The sequence below is a fragment of the Calidris pugnax genome, unplaced genomic scaffold, assembly GCF_001431845.1.
Source record: "Calidris pugnax isolate Ruff unplaced genomic scaffold, ASM143184v1 scaffold15, whole genome shotgun sequence".
In the NCBI taxonomy this organism is placed as follows: Eukaryota; Metazoa; Chordata; class Aves; order Charadriiformes; family Scolopacidae; genus Calidris; species Calidris pugnax.
In genome coordinates, this window is record NW_015090774.1 from 2,323,871 (window position 1) to 2,345,317 (window position 21,447).

Genomic DNA, 21,447 nt, shown 5'->3' on the forward strand with positions numbered 1-21,447 from the left:
GAAGTGTGGTTGCACATTGCATATTAAGTTGGAAAGCTAAACAGATCTGAGCTAATTGAATCATTCAGATTAGTAGTGTAGCATGACAAGTAGTCAGCTAAATATACAAATTACTTATATATGATATCTTCTATGTGGCAATCCCTTATTTGACTCTGTGTGTGTGTGCATGTGCGCATGTAATGATGGCTGGCTGTTTGTTTTTACTATCAGTAACACACCACATTACAGTGTTTAAATTTAAAATTATCCATCTATCATTAAAAAAAAGTTAACCGAAATGTTCACATGCAGATGAATTAGTATTCCTTTTTGCTTACCTGAACTAAATACTCGCGGGAAAGCAAAGGCAGCCGAACATGCTCCATCAGGCGTGCCATTAGCTCCTGCCTTACATCTTTGTCATGGTTTACCCACGCTATCACTGCTTCAAATACCTTCCAGGAAACAAACATATGCAAGTCCTTGACTTACAAATTCAGTAGTATGAAAATATCAGTGTGCCTCCAGAAACAGTTTTTGCTTATACTAAAATTCCTAATGTGAGAAGAGGTGAGAGCAGCTCCCATTATTTCCATATTTACCCACTACAAAATTCCAAACAAGCAATAGCCGGTCTCTTTTTATATCACTCCTCTGCTGGTGTGTCAAGGATAGCTGCACTACATTGACAAAATGCACACAATAATTTAATCGATCCTGAAAATCCAATAAAAATAGGTAAACAAACAACACAGCAGAAGGAATATTACAATCTTCATACTTTTCTTTCTTTCTTGGGAAATTGACCTGCCGTATTGTCATCCAAGTGACTTATCATCAGTGAGCCTAAAAGAAGTGAACCCAAGCCTAGTTTCTCCTCTATTGCACAGCAGCTCATCATACACTACAGCATTAAAACCTTAATTATACTCCACAGAAGCAGCATCACATGTATCAAAGTGACAGATCTGGACCTTCAGGGTATTATGGGAACAGCAACATAACTTGGCTCATTGCAGTTTAAGAGATAGTTCTTGGATTCAAATTTTCAAAAAGGTTTTAACATGAAACACTACCTAGCCATACAATTTAGCCTCATTTGAAGAGGTGCTAGTATATCTGTATACTCCTTGGAAAAAAGAAAACCAGAATATTTTAAATTGATCACAAAGAGATTCATAAGCTCAGAATGAATATATCTACAACCTGAAAACCATTACAGGTTCAAAGAGCTGTACTGGGCTCACTGAAGATCACAGAGTTTCAAAAATGGCTTTAAAAGAATGAGATCTAGCTCAAGGTGAGCCAACACATGTTTAAACTCAAGTTTGGTTACACCAAGCTATCTAGCCATCTCCTCTGCAACCCACAGTTGTTCAGTTAGGCTAAACAGCCCATATACAGAGTTTTAATACCTTTGTGGGACTGCTGATGTTAAAGTTAGTAGATGGCATATAACTGCTCTTCAAACTACTATTCTTGAGTTATTTATCCCCTGGTAAACCAAACTCCTTTGTATGTGACTCACAGCATGTGTTCTGTTTATTCTGCTTGAAGATAAGAAGGAATTTCCATTTAATTTAGTTTCCTTTTTTTTTTTCAAGTGCTTTGTGATTTAATACAGTTTTAGGATTTTTAAGAGTTGAGATTAATTTTCATCAACAGACTGACAGTACTTCTGGGAGAAATCCTTATGACTTTCAGGAAAAACCCTTTAAACATGAGCACAATACAAGCTTAATTTCATTAAGGAAACAAAGAACACATCCAAATAAGTGTACGAGAGCAGCAACAGCTCTCTCATCTGAAATGATAAAAAGAATGCTGAGATATAAATGGTCTTACCTTCTCTTCTGAGGCAATTGTGAGTTTGTCACTGGATATAAGACTGCACACCTGCTCTACACCAAGGTTGAGGTATTCTTCACTAAGTACGACATCAGAAAAGTGCTGTTCTGTATGGAGGAAAAGTAGTACTCTAACATACAGTGCAAATTGTATCCCATAATAAGCATTAAAGCAGCAGAAGAAAAATAGATGAAAATTATACAATATTTGTGCTCTTTCATCATATCTAGAAGCAATACCTTAGCTTAAAATATTTTATATAGGTTAAAATTGGTCTCACAAGCAGCTTTTATATTTAAAGATTCTTTAAAATAATTGAAATATTTAAACACATTATACTAAAATTAGCAACCATAGCAATTTGACATTTTCAGCATTAATTCATCTCAGTACTTGTCCTTGACAATTACTTTAATCTCATTTTCCTATCTTTGTACACTCAAATACATCAAAATAATTTCCTGATTCATTAGAAGTAACCAACAGTTTTGCAGTCCAATGTAGGCCAAATCAAACAGGTCTGGACCCTATTGCATTGTCAGAGCTTCTCCAAGGTCATAAAAATATTACATATCATAATCTCAGCAACATGCAGAAGATGTGTAATTTTTCCTCACCTTTTTCTTTGATTGCTTCAACTTAAATAAAACTGACAAAATTTGATGATTTAGTTGTAGAACCAGACATTTTCTTTTAACATAGAACACCTATCTTTATTAAGTTGTTGTTTAGTTATTCAGTTATTATTATTGTCCTCTCCCTTCCTTAAAACTGTTTTTAAGCCATTCAGTTGCTTAAAAAGTATCTCAATGTAGATCATTGTTGTTTTTCCTCTCTTCAGCTATTCTTAACAGAAGTTAGAAGGCACAACGGTTACTTGGAATTTAAGAATTCACTCAAAATTAGAGTAACTATAAAAGGTCAAACATATTCAAATTAAAGAACATTTTAAAGCCTTTTCTAGCCCTAGTGCCACCATAGTTAAGACTCCATGCTTGACAAACTGGCTCGAACTGTTAAAAAAAGTTAAAGAATGCTGAATGCTTCCAAATCAAGAGGTCCAAATTTTTCAGGTCAACTTTGCAGGGTACAACAGCTTTTTTGCACTGTACTAAAGACTAGAGAGCATAAAAAGATAAATCTAACACAGTATAATTCTTATCCTGTATTTAGTGCAGCATCCTGTTCCCTGAAACAGGCAGCACAAATTATTTCAGACAAAAGTCCAAGAATATGATATTAAAAGTACGATAATAAAACCTGCTCTCATAAAGGTCTCACTATAACCATGAAAGATTAGAGACTGGTAACCAGAAAAACGGTATTTTACCTTAACCACATTTTACTAAACAATGAGTTTAGTGAGATACAGTCCAGTCCCCTTGAATCCTGCTAAATTCTTGACTGATACCTTCTTACAGTAATAATACCACAGTCTCATTGAACAAAAATCCCCAAATCTATATTTACCACCCAGTTTACCATTAATCAGTTTTCAGTTAATATCCCCATGATCTAATGCTGAATGCAATGATAGGGAAAGCCACAACCTCTCTACTCAAAATCATTCATTGTTCTATAGTCCTTTCTACCCTTCATCTCTATTTAAAGTAGACAGTCCTCGCCCTCCTACCAGCCTTTTCATTCTGTCCCACATCCTACCAGCCTTTACATTCATGCAATCATCATCACTACAAGCCCCTCCAATTCTGCAGCATTCTCTTATGACGGATGCGTAGCATTTTCTGCCACATTTCAGGCAATAGGAGAGAAAGGATGAGGAGAAATAATATTGATTTTTATAACACCACCATTGCTTTTCCACTCCTTACAAATCCTGTTTGCTTTTCAGACTACAGATATGCAGTTTCTCGAGCTGAAGTAGAATTTTCTAAGGTACACTTATTGAAATAAGTATCTGATCAATTTTACTATTTGCATAAGGCAAGTAGAATTTGAGAAAGGTAATCTGAATAAATTAGTTTTATGATAAACTCCAAATTTCAAGTGATAGTGCCACAAAACAGTACGCCTGACTATTCTGAAGTTAAGAAGTAGAAAGGGGAAGCAACACTCATCTCAATCTCAAACAAATCATAAATCTTGTTTATCTTCCCTTGAAAAAGCTGATACAATAGTGGATCACATGCAACAGAATACACTTCATAAACTGGAAATACCCAGTTTATTTTACAGACTCACATACAAAAGCCTTCTATTTTAAAAAGTTGATTTAGATTTATGACATGCTTTAAATAGGAAGAGATCCAGCCCCTAACCAAGAGTGAAAGATGAGAATTTTCAAAGTAATACAAGGAATGCAAGGCTGTCACATGCTAGGAAGAGAACTGTAGAAGAAAATCTGGCAAAAAAATAGACTTGAGCAAAAACTAAGACTGTTGTACTGGATGTTACCCTCTGTGCTTAAAGCATAAAATAAGGCATGGGGCCAAACAAAGGAAGAAGAGGGGAAAAAAAAGTTAAAAGAAACTACTCGGTCAATAGCTATAGGCTCAGGTTTTCAAGTAACACCTGGAAATAAATTCTCAGCTTTACAAAAAAGATAACATAAAAGATAAATAAGTAGAGTATATTGCTGTATAAATTCTACTTATCAAAAAAAGAGGTAAGGTGAAATCACTTGTCTCTTAAGAATCAGATCTCTTGTTGTCAAAGAGATCATCTTAACTGACTGATAGATAATCTTTTGACAGAAGCCAATTGAAATTACAGCTAAATGGATTATTCAAAATAATTAGGAACTGAAAAAGAACAAGGAAATGCAAAACCACCAATTAAGTCTGTCAATGGCAATTTAGCTAAAGCTGTTCAAGTGTTGAAGACAGAATGCATTATTTTATTATATATAAAAATAATGCTTATGAAATTCAAACTTTTTACTTATTTTTAACAAGGAGGATATCAGCATCTTTCAAATAACATGATTCAGTACTGAGAGTTCCAAAAATCTCACTTAGATCCTCTTTTTTTCCAATAATTATGAGAGAAATCCTGTGCAGATTTCAGATGTAGCTTTCCTTCCTATGTAATTGAAAAATATCAAGTTAGTGTCAAATATAGGCAGTATTTGGACAGTGTTCTGAGTTCAGATTTGTACTATCCCATATTATTGCTCATATCCTGAAAGCTTTGATAATCTGGAAATATTAACATCAAACATCATGCAGCTTACGACATGATTAAGTATTTCATGCATCTGTCCTGTGCTAAATCTCAAATTAGCTTGGTTTTTATCTGTTGCATTCAGTAACAATACTTCTTCGTGAACATCTCCTAGATAAGCAGATAGAAAGAACTATCTGGCTGGAAGTTTTCATGAGAGAATAAAATACTTATTTTTTTCTTTCCAAATCTGAATTTTCCATGCAATGTGCAACTTTGACAAATTTGTATTGGAATCCTGCCCCACTTCTTGCCACTCTACCCAGACTTTGAAGCCAGCTGGATCCAGAGTCAGGCAGCCTGGAAACAAGCCGGCTTTGGAGATGCAGAGGCTTGGCTCCCAAATTCCCACTTCCTAAGCAAGTAGAATCCTACTTCTTTATTATCAAAACTAAAATCTGCCTTTAAAAAAAATCCCTTCCATTTTAGGACGTTTCTAAAATATCTGTTCCAATTGCATATGAAAAACAGATTTTCACATTTTTGCAACCGACAGAGACAGTTTCTATCTGAGTAGCTGAAGATCTGTCCTTGTCTGCCCTGTACCAGTAGGATGGGACTTCAGCTTCAGGGACAAACTAAAAGGACAAAAAGGAAGTTCTTAACAACGTGAAAGGGGCTAGTAATCTTTGGAGGTGCAATAAACGATGCCAGTGTGGAGAGCATGGGAAGATAACAGGAGCTGTAAATGTACCACTTTTTGGTATTTTTCATTATGAGTCTGGAGATATTATACATACATACAGGCAGCAGCAGCAAGCACTTGTCCTACCTCTTCTATCTATCTAAGGCACATAGTCTTGCTGGCTGTAAAGGTATTGACACTAACTTGATCTTTTTTGATTACATAGGAAGGAAAGCTACATCTGAAACCTGCACAGGACAGGTTATGCTATAAACACTCGTGGATTAATTCACAAACACTATTTCACTTATTTACATACCTACAGTCATGGTTGTAGGTATGTAAATTCTGGCTTAATTGCCTTTACTAAATGGAATAAACAAATACAGAAGCAAAGGTCTGCTGAAGTTCCTTCAGGTTAAAAAACTGTCAGAGAATCACGGTGGCCAAAAATAAAATAATGTAACCAATCTTCTCCTTTTTGTTTTTGACAATGGCTGTTGTCAGTGCCTGTCCCTGGGTATGACATTGTTGAAGACTGCCTAAATTTCTGTTCCACCATTAATAGGCTTGAGTCATTTTCTAACATTTTTCTGAGGTGTTCCAGCAGCTAACGATACTTGATATCCATTTCCAGAAATCTTTTTAATATTTTGTATGCTTTCCAAGATCTTCTCCCAAATATCTTCCCAAAGCCACATTAACATATATGAAAAACACGGCCAGAGCTTATCAGAGCTAGAGGCTGCAGCTGGAAAAAAGAAAAACCCCTTATATTCCCTACACCTTTTAATGACAGTAATCCAATGTATATCAGTGTGTGAAATAAAATATCACAAATATATCAAGTCTCGTAAGTGTCTTTTGTCTGGCTTAGGCCAACTATTTCTATTCCACAAAATAGATATTTTTTATAAACTAAATGGAGTACTTGCATCTTTCTGATGTGATAATGCTATAAAACCAGCTGGAACTTTCCAGAAATGTAGCTCCTTTCTGAATTGATAACCTCTTGGTTTAGAGCAATTCAGAGCATGGAAGCTTGGAAAGATTGAAGCCTTATGTTCACTTAAAAGAACAATGCCAATTTCTCAAGAAGATTAAACAAATATTTAGCCAGAATTAGTTTTTTAAGTATTGCTTCAATTCAAAATGTTACATTGGATATTTTTTTTGCTTGGAACAAAAGGTCTTTGCTAGTGGTCTAATGTAAGATACTGGTCAAGCAGAAACTCTATTCTTATTACAGAGGGATAGACACAAGATCTGCCAGTTGGAGAACCAGAAGCAGCTAAACATTGCAGAATCAAATTTTTTTTAATCTGATTTACTTGTCAATTTTATGCTTAAATAACTGCTTTTGAGAACACCATGAAATTCATAGCAGCCAAGGTAACAGAAGCGTAGCAACAGATGCTGCTACTCAGAATAGAAACATAAGAACGATTCTGCGAACTACATCCTTTCAATCTCATGCATACGAATGTACACAAGAATAGTCTACAGAAGACATGCATGCTTCCAAGTCTAGTCTGGGCTCATAGTTTTAGACTCACAGCACCAGAATCAAGAATGCTGTATCCCACAGTTAAGCAGAACATAGCAATCCCCACTTCATATCACACGCTAAGATTCCCTAACAAAAGTTTCTTCAACATCTCCTCAGCACAATGCTAAAAGCCAAGAAGGTCTGCTCTGTAAAGCTGGTCCTCAAAAAGATGCTTCTTCCACAGGTAATCCAATGTTTCCAAGCCCCATACTGACCTATGCGGTGAATGGAAGTACATTTATTATTCTTTGGTTATAACTAAGAAATATGTCAAGGCCTAAGCACCAAGCAAGTGTCTCTCTAGTCCAAGATGCCATAACCCTCTTCTTTAAAAGGATTTACCAATCTATCTTCAGATCGTACATAACATTATGACAACTAGAAAATGCATCATATTCTCAGGAAAAATTGTTATTTTGTGATCATCCTTTAAGACTATATGTAAGATGTATCCCAGACTAAAACTGAGGATGGACTAGCAGTGCTTATGCCACATACTCTTTGTAGGAATCCTCACCTATGAGGAGGATGAGAGGCCCTAGCTGTACATAGTCCCTGACTGTGCAAGTGCAACCAGCCCCAGAGCAGGACAGCTTTCTGGAACATCACGAGAACAGGGAGCAGAAAGTTTAATTGTAACAGAAGCTCATTCCAAATAATCTGTATCAATTGTCCCTTATGTTCAGATCTCTCCATAGGTATCATGGATGCATATAAATGACTCTTCTATATTATTGAAATCTCACACTCTGCTACAGGAGGACCAACCCCACCATAGGATTATGAAGCTCTAAATTTAATGAAAGTCAGGTTTTTACTCCCACTGGAAGAAAGTTGCAGAGTTTCACTTTTCTAATAACTTCTGATCTATATCAGCATCCATTTGGTTTTATGTTCTCATTGTCTATTAGCAGAAGTATCTCTCTGCCTCATTTTCCTAGATATAGAAGAGCAAGTGTAATAAAATAAAGACTGGGAGAATTTAAACACCCAAATGCTTTTGATTTTCTCTAGCAGGGAAATATTTTCACTGCTTTTTTAATCTATTCATCCTCTTCTGTACTTATTCTAGTTTCTGGAGCCTTAATCCTAAAATGCCTGCTCCCAGGAGTTCAGTTGCCTGTGATACAAGGCCTAATTCTGAAATGGCACGTCGCATACCTTCGACTCAGACCTTTGAGAATTTATTTTTTTTAAATTATAAGGAAGAACCTTGACAAAGTAAAAAGAGCCGTTTAAGATAAGAACGGGGGGGGCAAAAGAAGCTATGATGGCTGAGATGCAGGCAGTAAGAAGCTTGAAAATCCAAGAAGAAAAACATTGACCTGAAAAGGTATAAAACTGTACAGAACTAAAACAGGGAGTCAGCAGACAGAAGTCCAGCAACACTGATGATGAGCCCATTCCAAGGAGAAATGGAAGCCAACCCTTCCTCCCTGGGCACTTTAACAGGACCGCTGAGTGTGCTGGTGCCTGGCTTAGTAGCTGACAAGTCCCAGCTAGGACACACAAATAGCTTCCTTCTCCTTTTCACTTGTCTGCATCCTGCTTGCAGGGTCCCTCTGAGCACAGCAAAGGATGCCTGGACAAAATGACCCAGAGAGTGAGGAGAACAAGATGGACACAGTTCCTGTGCTCTGAAACACATTTAACCAATATTGTACTCAAGGTCTTGGCAGGCTCTTAGATTTTATATTTCTAGAAATAAGTAATCTATTTAAATATTAACTTCAACTACTAAATTGAACAAAGATTGCTTAGAAGTAGCTGAAGTAGTTTAGAAGCTACTAAACCATAGTCAGAATAGAAGCTGGAAAAAATAATTTAAAATTAAAAAGTAAACAACCACTATATCAAAACATGTTCCCTAAAACATTAAATATCTGAACATTAACTAGAGTTAATAAATTTACACCTTTTCCTATTCAATAAAAGGTCAAAAATGTAATAGCTTTTTGGATTTGATATTATATTACTCAAAGACAAAAGGATTTAATTAAAATGTTTTGCATAATAGTCTAAATACAGTTCTCTCAAAGTCTTCCAGTCACACATTAGAACTTCTTGAGTAAGGTACGCCTTACACAAACTAGTACTTTCAAAACCAACCTGAATACCTTTTTAATTTTTTAAAATTGATTTAATTAATTTGAATACAATTTCACTAGTCTAAAACCTTCTGAGTATGACTGATTTGTATATCTCAGTTTCCCACTTAAGGCAGCAACCAAGGATTCTATTGACAGACACCTAATCACACGATTTTGCTGCATTTCTGTTTTTTTCCCTGAAACATCCATTCTTGATAGAAATACTGTAATCTCCTGGAAGTGTGTGTGGGGGGAATCTATACCAGAAAACAGATTTTCTAGAAATTAAGGCAATTGAAAGCATTTATCTAAATCCTTCTTTTTATGAGGTGTAAAATTACTGAAGGCAATAAAACCCCTATTATTTGGACCTAGACACACGAATTGAAGCACGTCGTGCTCTATTTCAGGAAAATCTCCAGTTTTAACTCTGTAGTAATTGTTAATGATATGAAAAGCAATACAGTCATATGAACTTTCTTCTGCAGCCTCCTCAGGATATTTCACTTTTCATTCTCTTTTCTGTGTTGAGCTGGTACTAATCCTGACAGAGTGCTGGGGACTAAGGAAGGCAGTGCAGAGAGTGCGATGCAACGAAGCAGCTCACACCCTGACTATGCACAGCATATTTATCTCAAGAGTAAGAACAGAGTGTGCATCACTTTAACATTCACCGCACAGATACAGCAAAAACACAGTAGGAGTTGAGCTGGCAGCTTGGGGTATGGGCCAGCAGGACTCCAAGAAGATGATGATAAAAAGGGAAGCATAGACGAGGAAAGTGCTTTCTGGAGGAATCTGACAGGAATGGAAGATTGTTTGATTATGGAGAAAAGAGAAGGTTAGCTCCAAGCACAAAAGTAGTAGAGAGAGACGAAATAAAAAAATTGAAGTGATGGCAATTCTGTTGAACTGGAAAAGCCAAGGATGAGAGGTTGGAATTTGATCCAGGGGAAAAGGAATATTGCAGTAGTGGTAAAACTGAGAGGCAGTTATGGCAGAGAGAGATTTACATTGCAGCAAAAGGGAAACATGATGTAGAGCAGATTAGGTAGGGAGGGAAGAAATGAAATAAAGGATCATGCAACTGAGTAGTTGAGAGAAAATGGTGGAGGAGGGTTGAAGTTGTCAACTTTACAAACCAGAAAGACTGGGAAAACACTGAAGTCACCAGTGACAGAGGAAGACCAGGAGAATGGAAAGATGATTAGATGGAAATCAATTCAGTTTTGCTGAACCTGAGTAGAAATGAAACATCCAAGAGACACTGAAAAGACAGGAAAAGACTGGGAAGACAGTGCAAGCTACAGGTAAGGAGGCATATCTGAGAGTCACTCTCAACCTCTCACAACTCGTGACTTTTGAATTTCCAAACAAATCTATCCTACTTTCTGAATATTCACTGTCAAAGCTCTAATCAAAATACAGTACTTTGCTGGCTAGTAAGTCAAACCCTATAACAGAGGAGGGTTTTTTCCATTACAAAAAGCTTCTATTAATAATTCCTCAGCGTAACTTCTTCTGTCTTGACTGAAACATCAAGACCTCAAGGCACTCTGCACACAATAGAACAGTAAGATCATTGCTACTTGAACAAATTAAAAAAGCCTTAATTTTGGTTACAGTATTATGCTACAAACTTACAAGCTTACACAATGTTTTGTTTACTTTTCAGTGATCAACATTAGGCAACCTTTCTTGGCATCAGTAGTCAAACAAGGTTTTAAGCCATTATGTTAAAAATTACCAACTTATTACTAGATTCTCTGAAACTACATGTATATCAGTTTCCATTAGCAGAAAATATTGGAATATAAAGGGAAAAAAGGGATTTTAGCCTCCACAGAATCATAGAACTATAAGCTAGAAAGAGCTTCAAATCATCTAGTTTGCAGAAAGATGTCATTTAGATCAACTTCAATCAGAATCTCACCAATTTGGGTTTTTTTACAGCTCCCTAACAGTGGAGAGTCCATAACTTCCACAGACAGCTTGCCTGATCTGGGTTACTTTTACAGTTAGATTTTTTCCTTAATACATGAAACGTCTTTAAAAAACACCTCACAAGTTAAGCTTACTCATTCTCAGTCATTTTTATGCGCAGGAAGATTTGCATTCCTTCTCATCCTCATAGCCTTTTAGTTTCTTGACTGAAAGGACTCTCTTCTCTGCAGCCTTTGTCATAGGTCAATCTGTTTTCTTAATATGTTCATGTTTGACTTCCTTGGATTCATTTTGGCCTGTTTGCATCTGTCTTAAAGTTCAATTTAGCATTTTCCACCTGAAGCCTTCACCAGCATCAAGAAAAAGGGAATGATTATACTCCCTTGTCGTCCTATACAACACTACTGTTACTTTACCACAGAATCAAAATTGCTTTTTCATTCATAACAGCAAGCAAAATGAGAACCTAATTTACAAAAATGTCAACATGTCAACACTTGACACGAGCCAGTCATCTTACAGGTTTGAATTACACAGTCTTTAAGATGACCACAACAATGCACTTTTACTAATAAAATTAAGAATTCCATGAACATTTTTTTCAGGAAAAAGAAAAGAGAAACAATCTAACAACAAGCACGCTTTATAAGGAAAGAAGAATTTTGTTGATTCAGTTATGTGGTTAGTTAGAAGATACATCTCTATCTACTTTATGTCAAGATAGATGAATGAGACTACGTGTACCCTTTATAGTAGGAAACTTCAAGTCTTGGGCTAGATGAGTAGGATATTCAGAAGACAAGGTGACAAAACAATACTCATGGTACGTGTATTGCTTATTAGCTAGTTCAGTACAGGGGATACAGATGGCCCCACCCTGGCCATCATTTTCTTTCTTCCCCCATCCATGAACTGCTTACAGACTTTGGTGTGTGGCAACTGCCAGAATTTTAATTCTTTCCTAATTTCCTGCTCTAAGTGACGGTGCAAAATTTTAAAAAGCAAGCTAACTTATTCCTGGATTACAAATTGCTTGTACCCTGTATGGCCCTGATAAACCATGAAGATACTGCCCTTTTGTGCTTATTATAACTATGTTCCAGCCAGGAGACTTTATTTCTCTTAAAAATATTCATATGAAATACACTCTTTGTCAGAAGATACATGTCTGCAATATCTTGGATAAAATTCAGTTTCCTTCGGGTAGAGTTGGGTAGGTTTCATGCTATCAAGCTATATGTTAAAATAAGCTATATGCTTATATCAAGCTATATGCTATAATAATGATAACTTGCCTGCATATGTGTTGGCCTTGTTCAAGAGATCTGTGCATGCATGCATGTCAGCAAAAGCACGAATCCCCAAGCAGTTGATAGGATGAAGCTGGGATTCCAAAAATTCACAGCAAGTCCTTTTCACATCCTGCAGTTGCAAGAGACCAGCTGCTGGGAGCAGTACCTGTAAGAAGCAACAGGAGGTTAATATCCCAATTCAATTCTGAGTTTATACAAGAGTATTCTCAAAATTAATAAAGAAAACAAAGTAATCCATTAAAAAATTAAAGGACTAAAACAGAGAGGAAAATTTTAGCATTATGTGACTGAAGAACTTAAATCCCAACATTAACATGATTTTACCTCCCTTTAAATACCATTTAAGATTTAAAATAACAAGCAACATCTCTCCCACCAACTTCACTGGGAAATCATTCCATAGATTATAATTCTTACACTTAATGTAAACCTCTTCCCAATATTCATTCACAAATTCCCTTCTTATTGTTCCCATCACTCCACAGTTACATCTCATTTCCAGACCTTCAGCATTACATTCTTTAAATCAAAATTTTCTAGACCATGATAGAACATGAAAATCTTGTTTGTATGCAAGCACTGGACATTGTATCATTTTTAGCATCAATAATAAGCATCTCTATGCAACTGATTCCAATAACAAATCAATTCAGCTTCCAAAGAAGTCTGTGACCTTCTTGGAACAATGACAATTCAGGCATTTAAAAGCCGGAGCATATAAAGTAGTCTATAACTTATTAAAAATCCATAGCAGTAAGGAAATAGCATAAACTACATATTTCTCATTCAACTTTCACAAAGCAGGCAAAAAGTAAAGGGGAATTTAAAAAAACGCGTAAGATACATGTTATTTGCCCAGTAAAATGTAAACATGTGATTTAGATGAATTATAATTGTGCCTTCGAGCAAAATTCCATACTGCTATCTACAATTCTTTGCAATATTTTCATTTTCTGTGCCTTTGACAGTTATTTTAATGAGATGTCTATTTTAGAACATTCAAGTGTGAAATTAACGTTGGCTTGCATCTTCAGTGGATGACAACAGGCAAAATTTTAACATGGAAGTCTTGCAACTGTTCACTTTCCTATAGAGAAAACATATACTATAGGTCTGCATCAATAATAAGCAAGAAATATACCAAAGACAATGGCTGCACTACTTTTCATTTAAACAATTACTTGGGTAGAATTAAAGACAGTCAAACAAGAATAAAACTGGAAGAATAAAAAGAGCTGGAAAAGCAGAATAAAATAGCTTAGAAACCTGTGTAACACTTACTACATGAAAGCTGCAGAATATACTTCTACAGAATTGCTTTTTGGAATAAGTTTTAATGTTTGTAATTCTCCGTAGAATCAAATATTTGCCAATCTACTTTGTAAACATCTATCTACTTGGCTTCTAAAGAGCTACTGTTACTGTTTAATCTTTAGACTTTTTTCTTAAAATAAAACTAACAATTATGATTCAAACTGAAACAGAAAGGACTACAGGTGATACAACCTTGTAAAGCTAATGTCTGCTTTAAGCTTCTACTGACTGTTCCTCTCCTTTCAACCTGCCATATATGACACCTGCTTGAAAACCATCTTTCCATTCCTCAAAATATTAATCCCTAATTTGAAGCAGTAATCCACTATAGCCTCTGTTTTACACATTTGGCTATCAATGTAGACAGCAAAAAAGAAGGATTGTATATTTAACAAAAGTTTGCTTTGAATATCAACTGTTAGTGAAAGAGAAATGAAGGAAAAACCACAAATGTGATTGCACTGAGATACACAGACTGCTGCTAAGCAAAATACCTAAAACTAATTTAAATCTTATATATTCCTTGAAAATATCAAATAAGTTTAAAAAAATTAATGGGGAAGATCTGTAAGTAATAGGCACAAGTTTTGGTTAAAGTCACACAATTCAAAACAAATTTAGAGAGCTTAAAAGTTACTAATGACAAGGTTAAAAGTACAGTAATTTTATTTTGTCATATGTTTATGAAAATATGAATATAATACAATTCCTATTACTAGAACTACAGTATGATTAGTTCTAACAGCAAGTGGATAACTCATCTGATAGCAAATTCTAGGATAAGGTATAAAATTACACACCTAAAATCAGGGCAAGAAATCTACTGCAAGTATTTATTTACACAACTTGTCCCAATGAAGCAAACATATCACAACTGCTCACAGCTTCAGTAACTAATCAAACACAGTCCTAGGCATGTTATCAGTATAGTTGAGCAAACAATATCTGAGAACAATCCTTGACTGTTTTGAGAACAATTCTTGACCGCTTAAATGGATTCAGAAGAAAAATACGTTCAATCATCATCAGTGAACAGAATGGAAAGGTGAAATTTGAGAATGGTGCGCAGAAAAGAATTTAAGATTTTTATGCACAAACAGTCACGCTGAGATGCTGGCTTACTCATATGAACAGGAAAGCCATATTACAAGAACTAGAAAATCACTCGTCATTGTGGGAAAACTACATCAGCTCCTAAATCATTATCATTGAGTTCGTAAAGTTACATATTTCAATACATGTACTTATCAGACAGTAAGACACAAATCTAAATATATTTGTGTGTCTTCTGCTACTAAAAGAGAGGCAAAGTGCATCAAATTTATCCCATTGAAATTATACATTGGGGTTTGGTTACTAGGCAACAAGAGCTGTGATAACATTTAGCTATTTCCATTGGTACCTATAGAACTGTTAACCTGGAAGCTGTAACAACCTGCATTTAAACATACGTTTCACACAGGCAGGTTCACTCTGATGAAGCCAATGGTGTCGGGGAGTTGGGGGGAACCCAAACTCCTCTCAAACCTATAAAAAACCCCTATATTAGAACTGCAGCACAGATGAAGTTTAACTGCTGCTGACTCCAAACCGGCAGGCTATAGCTCAGATTTATTTCCGAAAATAGCCAGTAGAGGGTACCCTAACTTTCCTTGAAAGATTAAAAATACTTCAATATGCATACCACTTCGCACTGCAAGAAATGCAGAGGGGGAAAAAAAAAACACCTCTCCAATTGTTTATTCTATGAAAATGTATCCTCATCACAGCGGTTGTTGTTTTTATAATCAAAGAAACTGAACAGATTATTATTACAGATGGCAAGCAAGAAATCACATATTCTCTTTTTTGTGTCAAAGTCGTGGCGATGAATCTTGGAATGACTGCTACATTTCCTAGAGCAAATCATTTAACCCTTACAAATCTTTGAAGACTATTCCCTGGTTATCTCCTCCTGGTTCTCCTTCCTGAAGTGACACTCCTATTCCCAAAGCTGTGTGCACCTATGAAAACAAATAGCCCTTTCAAACTCCACTGAGACAAAAAGGACCATGACCAGGTACAAGCATTTGTTTTAAAATCCACCTGCAGGGTCACCTGAGGAGTCAGGAGGAATCCACATAAGGCCCTAAACTTGGGTGCTGTTTTCACTCGAGTAGATTCAAGCCCTTCAAAATGACTCAGCTAGATCATCAACCTGTAATTGAGGCTGCTGCCCTCTCTTTGTGGTCCTTCAGATACATGCCAGAAGTATGTTGTGGTCAGAGGGCACGGATGTTGCCTGCAGCTTTTCTCCCTGTTTTTTTCCAGACAGTACCATGACTGTTCAGTCTTATGCAGCTGGACATAGTTACCTCAAGTGACCAAGACATACGTGTATTGAGCTCTGAGGTGAGGAGCAGCTGGTACAGCTGGCACCTCTCCAGCTACATGTGATCCATCAGTTCACAAGGAACACGTTTACAGCAGTCTCAGGGAAATACAGCCTACATGGTCGACAAACAAGCCCCTACAATGGAAGAAGGCTCAGAAGAGATGAACTCAGAGGAAAAGATGTAAGGAATGAGCACCGAGTAGCAGAAAGCAAGCTGAACTTACCTCAAAACAAGGGGGACTGGAGGATAACCTTTGTTTTAGATAAATGGCTGTACCAATGAGTCATCAGGTCATGTAAACTGCTTTCTCTAAGATAATTCATAGAACATGATGTCCTCCTCAGCTAGCCAGACCAGTGGGGGATAGAGGTGTATATATGGCTCAGCCCAAAGCAAAGTACAAGAACTGAACAACAAACAGAAGGAACTCTGAAGAGAGCAACAGGCTTGAGCTGGCTTTATCCCACATACTCCTTCCTAGTGAACTAGTGATACCCAGTGTCCTGACAGTGGACATATAGAGACAGGTAATGGGAATCACTTTTGAATGGTGATCCAAATGTATATTGCAATTGCTATATTTTGCTTGTGTTGCAATTTCGGTACATCGCTGTATCTCTTTGCTAAATCAAAACGTATCTGCATGTAGCACCAATTATCTTTAAATAAGTAAATTTTATATCAAACATTAAACCCTCTTCATGGACTACCTAGAAGCAGCTGGTCAGAGAAGCTGCCCTGGAGCGCTTCCACACCAGGCAAGCGAGTTCATCCTACCCGAAAGCTGCTAGATGACTTAACACTCATTGCTTCAAAGTTCAGTGCTACACTCCCCTTCACACAGCCCCTGGCTCCCACAAGTTGGTACCACTTCATACAACACATAAGCTTTTACTACCTGTCCTGCTAGTTGAGAATGGAGAAACAAGTCCAGTGGAAGGGGCAATGAGGATGGTCAGGGAGTTGGAGAGCCAGACTTTTTTCAGCAGTTCCCACTGAGAGGACGAGGGGCAACGGGCTTTTCAGCAGTTCCCACTGAGAGGACGAAGGGCAACAGGCACAAGTTGGAACATAAGAGGTTCCACTCAAATATGAGGAGAAACTTCTTCACGGTGAGGGTGACAGAACCCTGGAACAGGCTGCCCAGGGAGGTTGTGGAGTCCCCTTCTTTGGAGATTTTCAAGACCCGCCTGGATGCAGTCCTGAGTAACATGCTCTAGCTCTGGGCAATCCTGCTTCAGCAGGGGAGTTGGACTAGATGATCTCTATGGTCCCTTCCAACTCTAGAAATTCAGTGAAATTCAGTGAAATATTACAAGGAGAGGCTAAGAAAAATGGATTTGTTCACCATAAAAGAGAAGACAAAAGGGGAGATCTCATTACCATCCACAACTATCTAATGGGAAGGCAGAAAAGACCGAGACAGACTGTTCTTGAAGATGCACAGCGGTGGGACAAAAGGCAAGTGGAAACACAGGAAAACCTGACTGGAAAAAAGAGTTAGGTTGCTTTTTGTTATTTTGGGTTGGGGGCTTTTTTTTTGAAACCATAAGGATGGTTAAGCCCTGGAACAGGTTGCCTCAAGAAGCTGTAGAATCTCCATACATGGAGATACTAAAAATACAGTGGACAGACCCCTCAACGTGCTTTAATTGGACCTGCCTTTTAAAAGTTCAATTCAATGTAAAATTTAAATTGATTAAAGCTTTTTGCCTGCTGATTTAAACCAAATTGATTGAGTAATTCTGTATCAATCCATGCTATCATCTTTGCACTCCTCTTTGTACTGATAGATCCTCCTAGCTAGGACATATTGTGCTACCTGCAGTATGAAGATGCTTAAAGCAGTATTTTCATCTCCACTATTTTTAAGTTCCCTGGAATTTCTTTCTGTCATGAATTCTTGCCCAAATTCAAATTGGTACCCACCAACAATGCATTAAGATTAGTATAATGCCAATGTGAAAATAATTAAAGAACCTATTGCAAGTTTGGGGAACAAGATCTCACAGCATAAACAAAACCAAAATTTCCCATAACATTAAAGTATTTTGCAAGCAAATAAGATGATAAAAATCAAAGCAGTATCTGCCAAGATAATTGAATATAATCTGCTGTCTAAAATAGAAAAAAATCTTTATTACATGGAGGGCAAAAAATTACAAATCTGTGACATTAGGAAAGAGACTAATCTAGGAAAGCAGATGTGTGAGAATCTAAACACAATACAATGCAACATAAAAGCACACAGGAGATGAAGTCACATCATTCATAATTGCAGATACTCTATATTTTCAGTTCTGACATTAAAATGAAATCAATTTCAGAGAACAGCAATTATGCTAATACCTGTCATAAAACAAATCTTGAGGAAATATGGTAAATTTAAATTCTGTTTCTAAGGTTTAAATAATTATTTCAGCAAACTAAACTCCTTCACTTGCTGTTTATACTATAATGGCATAAGGAAGAAGGAAATTAAAATAATGGTCAAAGATCATCCAAATTATCTTCTTTTTTTTATTCTCATCTACATGCATCTGTGCTGTAATTAAAACTGAGGCTTGTAATGGAAGCATAGCCTAAGTTCTCATGAAATCATTCAGCACTGCATTGAAATTATGCTATTTGGGAGTATGCATACAAAACCACTAAAATAGACACAAACATTTTAACACTTGCATCTGTGGAATAAATTGTAGATGTTCTGATTTTGGAAAATTCAAGCCTGCTAGCATTTCTATACAAAAAAACATGTCCAAGTTAACTGCACTGATCCATTGTTAAAATACACACAAATAAGATGCTGTACTGGATTTAAAGATGCGCATGAGCTGCATGTTTAGAACATGACACTGTGTATCTTATAAAGCATACCTTTTGGACATCCTAACATCCTTGATTTTATAGGCTATGTGAAGACTTGGATGTATAAATTTATCCTTTAGCTTAATGAGCCCCATGCAATTAAAAATTAGGCGTGGGTGGCAGTTTTACAGTATCAGAGGAAGGAATCAAACTGCTAATCAAGATACAGTCCTATTCCTTCACATTCCCTTAGTACTAGACACAAATTGGTTGAGCACTGTTTCAGTTGCAAACAACCAAACAATCATGATAATGTAATATTTTGAATGACTAGCGTGATCTACAAAATATTAAGCAGCTCCCAACTTGGAAAGCAGCATAACAGATTAAAATGGAACGTAAGGAAAAAGTAATTGCTCTACATACCTGCTTTTTTAGCCAGCATCATGAGGTGTACTTGAGCCCACTTCAGTTACAGGCAATTTATAGGAACCAACTGATATGCTCAAAAAATGTCTTTAGAAGAGATACCACTTTAGAAGATTAATCTGAATGAACTACTAATTATTAGTTAAAACATTTGGGGTGGAGATGGTTGTGTTGTTGTTTTCTTGGGTTTTTTTGAAGGGGGTGGGTGTGGAAGTTTTGGGATGGATTTGGGATGTGATTAGCATTTGCTGAAGCGCAGAAACAAGATTCATGAAGCAAATGAAGTAACAGAACAGTCACTTTAAGCAAGTAACACACTATAATTAATGGCATCTATCTGGTCTACAAGGGAGAACCATGCAGTCTTGTTTCGCTTGAGGTTTCTCTCGCATCTCTTTGAGAACAGTGCCCTAATCACCATGTAACAGCACATTTTGGCTTAAGCCTCCACACAAGAGACAGATTGATTTTCTATTCTGATGGTTATTTTTGTTACAAGTCATGAGCTTAGACTTTCATATCCTCTTTTTCTGTAAAAAGATACTAGAAATAGAACTGAAACATTGTCTCACTTGGAGTGAAACATTCTTGAACCTAAAATAATTTTAGTTAGAATTTTAGATTTTTCTTTCAGTGCAAAAAAAATCTTAAAACTTTTTCCTTGATAGAAACAGAGGTTTTGATTTGAAGCTTGGTCAATGAATTTAAATATATGTATAGTAACTCATCTAAAATGAAAGCTCAGAATCCTCATCATGCTGTAAGTCATGGCTTATAAGATTATACAGCTGCATAAAAATACCTTCATATTTTCTTAGGAAGGGGATAATTTAAATAAGACTAACTACAGTCTGAACAAAGCCACTTGCTCCTGATACTTCATCATTCAGAAAATGGACAATTTAACTATGGGAGCTGAAGCACTAGCCAGTCAAATAATACACAACGCTCCCTGGCAAAAGGATTAGAAGAAGCTGAAAAAATTAAGTAGGCATAATAACATAACTCACTCTATATGGTCTTCAGTCTTTCTGTAAAGGCTGACCCACATAAAAGCTGATGCTTTTAGTTAGTGTGCTTCAGCTATAGGATTTACTCCTAACATCTCATACCTTCAGTACTAGACCACCATCCTTTTCAGACTCCACTGACAGATACACTGAGTTTAATTATACCAAAGATTACTATGATAAAAATATAGAAATATTTTTTAAATATTCACTAAAACTAAAGACATACAAGGCTGACTAAAGAATCAAAATGTTAACGTGCTATGTTTCCCAAAGTAGACAACTCTGGGGGGAAATGAGGAGGAAGGCATTGAAGAAGGAATTGTGTGTTGCAGTTGTGGGTTTTTTTTTTTCATTACCAAATGACTGACTTGAAAGAAACAAAGCTTGTTCTCCTAGTATAACTCCATATTTTCTGGCAATCCTCAAGAGAGGGATTGAAACACCATTTGCAAAACCCTAAAGCCTGTGCTGGAAACAAATGGCTGCATAATTGAGTTAGTAGATTGTGAACCTCTGCTTTCTCTATTATCCCATTCTCTGATACAGAAGATGCATCTACACTACTAAGTTTCATAGCAATACAAAACCAAGAACTAAGGGCAAAAGAAATGACATGAAGTAGCAATGCTTTGTCTGCATGGTGCTTATCTTCAATACAAAAATTGTGTCAAGCTTAACATCTAATGTGCAATAAGCAGCCCTTTGGTGGACTCAAAAGACATTTGATTAGTCCAACCTTTTAGTGTTACAATTATGTTTTTATATTTTATTGAGATAATCTTTTATCTGTCATTTAGTTTCCTACAGCAGACCATACCTCCTAAAAAAACCCCAAGGCATTAGACTTAATGACAAATTTCATAATCACTTTAATCTAGACACTGTACTTATAAAATTCATGTATGCAGGGACAGAATCCCCAAGCAAATGGCACACCTAGGCTCCCATTTGAAATTTTTTTCAGATGAAGGTGT

General features: G+C 36.4%; 1 protein-coding gene across 1 annotated transcript in view; it reads right to left on the reverse strand.

The window, feature by feature from the left end:
* The window catches only part of KLHL2 (kelch like family member 2), a 69,187-nt gene that overhangs the window by 22,826 nt on the left and 24,914 nt on the right, over window positions 1-21,447 (reverse strand). Inside the window, exons 4-6 of the mRNA XM_014944613.1 lie at window positions 12,517-12,679; window positions 1,828-1,937; window positions 321-437 (exon numbers count right to left, since the gene is read on the reverse strand). Of these exons, the coding sequence (XP_014800099.1) occupies window positions 321-437; window positions 1,828-1,937; window positions 12,517-12,679 (390 nt within the window). The remainder of the gene's footprint in view (window positions 1-320; window positions 438-1,827; window positions 1,938-12,516; window positions 12,680-21,447) is intronic.